This window comes from Primulina eburnea, chromosome 3, assembly GCF_022965805.1.
Source record: "Primulina eburnea isolate SZY01 chromosome 3, ASM2296580v1, whole genome shotgun sequence".
Taxonomy (NCBI): Eukaryota; Viridiplantae; Streptophyta; class Magnoliopsida; order Lamiales; family Gesneriaceae; genus Primulina; species Primulina eburnea.
The window spans coordinates 12,480,988-12,486,100 of record NC_133103.1 but is presented as its reverse complement, the minus strand read 5'-3'; the positions used below and the strand labels follow the sequence as shown (position 1 = coordinate 12,486,100).

At 34.3% G+C, this 5,113-nt stretch overlaps 1 protein-coding gene across 1 annotated transcript; it reads left to right on the top strand.

Annotated features, from left to right (window-relative positions):
* Positions 1 to 1,754: 1,754 nt before the first annotated feature.
* LOC140828265 (uncharacterized) lies at positions 1,755 to 3,202 on the top strand. Its single transcript, XM_073191252.1, has 2 exons — positions 1,755 to 1,917; positions 2,190 to 3,202. The coding sequence occupies exons 1-2, from the start codon at positions 1,803 to 1,805 to the stop codon at positions 2,897 to 2,899; spliced, it is 825 nt and encodes a 274-aa protein (XP_073047353.1). The 5' UTR covers positions 1,755 to 1,802; the 3' UTR covers positions 2,900 to 3,202.
* Positions 3,203 to 5,113: the final 1,911 nt, after the last annotated feature.

Below are 5,113 nucleotides of genomic sequence, written 5' to 3'. Positions count from 1 at the left end.
TTTTAAAATATTTGAGTTGGACCATACCAACAATCATAATTTTTGATAAAGCGAAAACGTTATGTCATATTAAATAAAAAAAATATATATGATTCCTTGTGTATAGCTAGGGTTTAATGCTACCCGTAGGGTTGAATTAACTTTTCAAACTAAATACACACATGCCAATTATTTCCTTAAAGGAACCCAATTTCATCACGGAATCTTATTGTATAGCTGTTTTTCTTTATATTCCCGTAGCTTTCACATTGTTTATATATATAAAAAAATGGTATAATTTGTATTTTAAACTTATTTTCTTCTAAAATAAATTAATAGTGATTTGACATAGCACCAGAATGTAAAATTAACATAGTTTTGGCGTTGTTTGAGTTTAGGAAATTTAGAGCACGTAAAAAAATCTATATATATATATATATAATTATAATTATTAGTCGAATTTAAAATATACACGTAATTTTGTTTCATACATTAATATAATTTCAAAGCAAAATAAAAATCTAGATTATCGGGGGACATCGTGGGTCCCGCCAACAGAATTCAATTAATTAATGGCTTAGCATTAGTCAATTAACTAATGGCTTGCCATAACTGGACTGGCCCACCGTGAATTATTTACACATTTTCTTTCAAATTGTCGCTTTCAATAATGAACATCCTTAATGCAGACAGAGTAGATATCTTGTGAGATGGTTTTACGAATTTTTATCTGTGACATGAGTCAATATTACCGATATTCATAATAAAAAATAATATTCTTAGTACAAAAAATAATATTTTTCATAGATGACCCAAATAAGAGATCCGTGAGACTTTTTCACACAAGTTTTTGTCATTGTGATGAGTTTTCACAAGACAAACTCAATATATATGGATTTTAGGTAAGTCCGTTTGGTAAACGGGGATAAATAGGAAATAGTCGTTCTTTCTTCACATTTGCGTGGATTTGCGTGAAAATGAGCAAGTAAGTTGATATCCCATGATATTAAATTATGGGAAATTATTATGAAAACTCGTATAATTGAAAGAGGACGTGATGTCCTAATTAAACTATATACAGCAACCGCCAGTCGTGGGAAAGGAACCCAAAAGAGACGAGTGACTAAAATATTTTTTTTTTACTTATTAAAAAAATATTTAAAAGTGGTGTTTGAATAGTACATATACAGTTTTCAAACAACACCAAAACAACCGAGATCAAAAGAAAAATAATCAAACGTGATATCAAACATCTTCCATATTTGTTTGATGAAAATCTGTTGACAATTCTAAGTTGCGGTATAAGATTAAAAGATTTGATAATTACTAATCATATCAAGAATGTTCATATTCTTTCCGAGATATATTCATATAAGAGCTTCAAAGTTAAATGTTCTTGATTTGGAGGTATTCTGATATGGGTGACTTTTGATAAAATTTTTAGGGGAAATGAATGAGAATACAAACACGCCTGAAAATTTCGTTTTAAGACAGTTGAGATAATCATCGAACTTGAGACATTTAATACAAAAAAGTTTATATATAAATATCATTTATTTTTATTTTAAATTCAGATGATTATATTATATATAAAAATAACCGTGACTCTGGAGTGCAATTATTTATTTTTATAGCTAAAATGGACCTCTCCGAAGTGTCGAAGCGGTAATAATTAATAACAGTCTGGTTTTGACATGAATCCCGGGTCAACCATGGTGTGGGTCAGTGGGTCTATAAATAACCATGCGTTTGTGTTCCAGCTTTTTCTTGTTATTACATTACCTTTTTTCTCCGACGTCCGATTGATTCTCGTACAAAGCAAAATGGAAGCTTGCTTTCTCTCCTTCACAAAAAACATTGATGCTATTGCTCTTCCTCCTGTCAACCACACAAAGCATATCCCAATTCAATTTCAGTCTAAAAGACTTTCCGTATCATGTAAGTTATATGTACGCGCTTTTCTTTTCTTGATTTATGGTTATATTTTTTTTCCTGCTTTTGCTGTCATTGGTTCCTCTGTATATTGTTAATTCAACTTCAATTTACCAACTTTAAAGGGTTTTCGATCGGGACAAATTGTGTTTTTTTTTTATGTAAATGGCCCTCAACATGTTCGACTAAATTCTAAGGATTCTTTGATGCAATATGTAGATTTCATGCGTTTGATAGCGCTCAGATCTAATAAGGCTTCGATAATTATTTGACAACAGGTTCTCATTCACTAAAGGAACAAGATGGGCATCTTCTTAACTCCGATTGGCGTGCATTCAGGGCAAGATTAGTCGCAACCGAACGAATCTCACCGCCCAAGAACCCCGCTTTAGTGGCGGATCAGCTTCTTCCAATCAAAGAAGCCAAATGGGCGCACGCGATTCACGAAGCAGAAAAGGGCTGTCTAGTAATAGCCACGGAAAAGCTTGATACAGACCACATATACAGAAGAACTGTGATCTTATTGCTATCTTCAGGTCCAACGGGCCTAACCGGCATCATACTCAACAGGCCATCATTCATGTCCATTAAGGTGATGGACTCATGGTCTCAAAACGTACCCAGCTCACTGTTAGACGGGCCGTTGTTCTTTGGTGGCCCATATGAAGAAGGCCTGTTCTTGGTGAATGTTGATCAAGAAAGTAATGGACCCAAGAAGAGTGGTGTTTTCGATGAAGTGATGGAAGGGCTATGTTATGGAACAAGAGAAAGTGTTGGCTGCGCAGATAGGGAATTGGGTGAAAGTCGAGCTTTTAGATTCTTTGATGGGTATTGTTCTTGGGAGAGGGAAGAGTTGAGGAATGAGATTAAGGCGGGGAATTGGGTCTTGGCTGCTTGTAGCCCAAGTTTAATTGGGCCGAACTGTGTGGAAGGTGTTGGCCTTTGGGAGCAAGTTAATGAGCTCATGGTACATAGGAAAGCTTGCTGATTTTTCTTTTCTGGCCCTGCAAAATATTGGTATATATGTATGTACAGCTTGTTCGAGGTATTAAGCGGGATTGGGATCTTGTGCGGTTCGAAATGGTCATTTGAGACCTGAGAGACCTTTAATGACTGAAACTTTGGAAACCCTTCTCCGGAAGAAATTAGGAAGGGCCTAGCGATGCCTCTCTTTAGCAAATGTATGGGCCCTCAAATTTTAATTCTTTCTCAGAAAAGAAGAAAATTAAATTTTACTCTAACTTGAGTTTTGAGGAATCGTTAGCTCCCTCAGCTGATGTGTGATAAACTGATGTTAGAATGCTTGCGTTTAATGAATAGAAATAATAAAAATGACAAAAAAAAAGCACTAACGAACAAGAAAGTTTAAATGTACGGCTTAGAAGCTGCGAAAAGTTTCCCCAAGCAGCGCCGAGCCGCCTAAACAGGGCGCCTAAGCAACTCCTTTGTGCCCTGGAAATTCCAGGGTGGTAAGGAAGGTGCCTGGGCACCTGTACCTGTAAAGGGGCGTCTAACAGCGCATATTGACAAATAATGCAATTTTTCATGATATCATGTATCGAAATGGTATCTTTTGATGTTATGTCTCAAATGATTACTATCTATGTATACATGATCAAAGACATAAAAAAAAAAATTTGATCAGATTTTCAAAGCATACATTTGCACACATGTTGCTTCTCCTCTTCTTCTTTCAATGAGAGAGATTACTAATTTTTTTGTTATTGTTCCGGTAATTTATTGTGTTGTCATGGCAAAAAGAAAAAAGTTGTTTTTTGAGGAAGAATTATCATAAACCGAAACATATATGTGAGTAAATTATTATCGAGGAAAGAGTGTTCATCGTAAAGAGAAATGATAAAGACTTTGAGTGGGAAATTAGAAAAAGAAAAGTTCTCAAATCTTGAGGTTTTTGCCTGGACATTCTTGTAAATGTCAACGAAAATGGTGGACCATAGTAGCAAGAGACTATAGGACTAATGTGTTAGGAATGTTCCACTCGTGTACTTGAGTTTTTGTGTCCCTTCTGCGTATCTAGTATGTAGAATGGAGGATAAACGCACAAACTAAAGCAAAACTTAAGGTTTAATTATCTTAACTTCGAATTTTGATTGGTGAGATGTTGCTAGTATGTTTTGAGAACTTCTTGTTCAATGACATTGTGAGAAATTACCAGATCTTGTTGATCTAATTGCCAGCGCGTCTTTTGCAAACAAGAGAAAGTGCAATGTATACTTCATTGCTTCATCTAAATGCTTCTAGTGACATTCAAACTAGCAGATGGTTGTTTCGAGAACTAAGGATATGGGTTTAATATTATATCAATGTTTTTGAAGAAGTCCTTACCATACCAGGGATCAAGCTGGATATACAAAAATTATGCTTCAACTTTGCATATTGATTTCCATCTAGTTTGCAATACTTAGTTGACTTAGAAATTTTAATGCTTGGTAAAGGTTTGTTGTGGTAAAAACTATTCTACCTCGTTCTCTCCCCCTGCATTTTGGGATTGTTAGTTTGAAATTGGCATTATGCTAGGTTTTAAATTTTTCTGCTCATTATATAAAATTTATGGTTTTTATGGAGCTCGACACAGGAACCAATACCATTTGGCTGGTTGATGACATATTCATTGCATTTTGCAGATCTTAAATAGAGATAATTGTCCTCACGTATTATTGGTGCTATCACTGATTATTCTCACAAAGCAATATCGCTGCATACACTTAGCAAGTTGTGTTTGTACCAAGGGCCATCTTACCGAGGAAGTGATTTTCTTGGTTTTGATGATTTGCATTGGAGTTTTAAATTGATTGCAACTCTTTCTTGTGCATGCAAATGGTTTAATGATCTTGCCAAACGAATCCTGTGGAAGGTTTCCTGTACAAGATTCTGGCATATTTGAATCTTTGTTGCATATAAAAGCAACAGTGATTTTTTATAATCAAAACATATATAATGAAATGTAATAAATTGAATTTGATAGATTTAATTAAGATTTGGAATCTATTATCTTTCATGATTTAAGTACAAAATGTTTTGGTATCATGGTATTGTAATGTCATGAATGTTTAATATATTAACATCGTATATTCATAGCACACACAACACGTGTGTCTCGATGATTAGTCTATAGAATGAGTTTTTTGTCAACTATAATTTATCAATTCGCAAGTTACTATTATTTTTGCATATTCAGATT

Coding starts and splice junctions, on each gene's coding strand:
- LOC140828265 (XM_073191252.1), top strand. CDS start 1,803: ATGGAAGCTTGCTTTCTCTCCTTCACAAAAAACATTGATGCTATTGCT. Junction 1,918..2,189: donor TAAAAGACTTTCCGTATCAT/GTAAGTTATATG, acceptor ATTTGACAACAG/GTTCTCATTCACTAAAGGAA.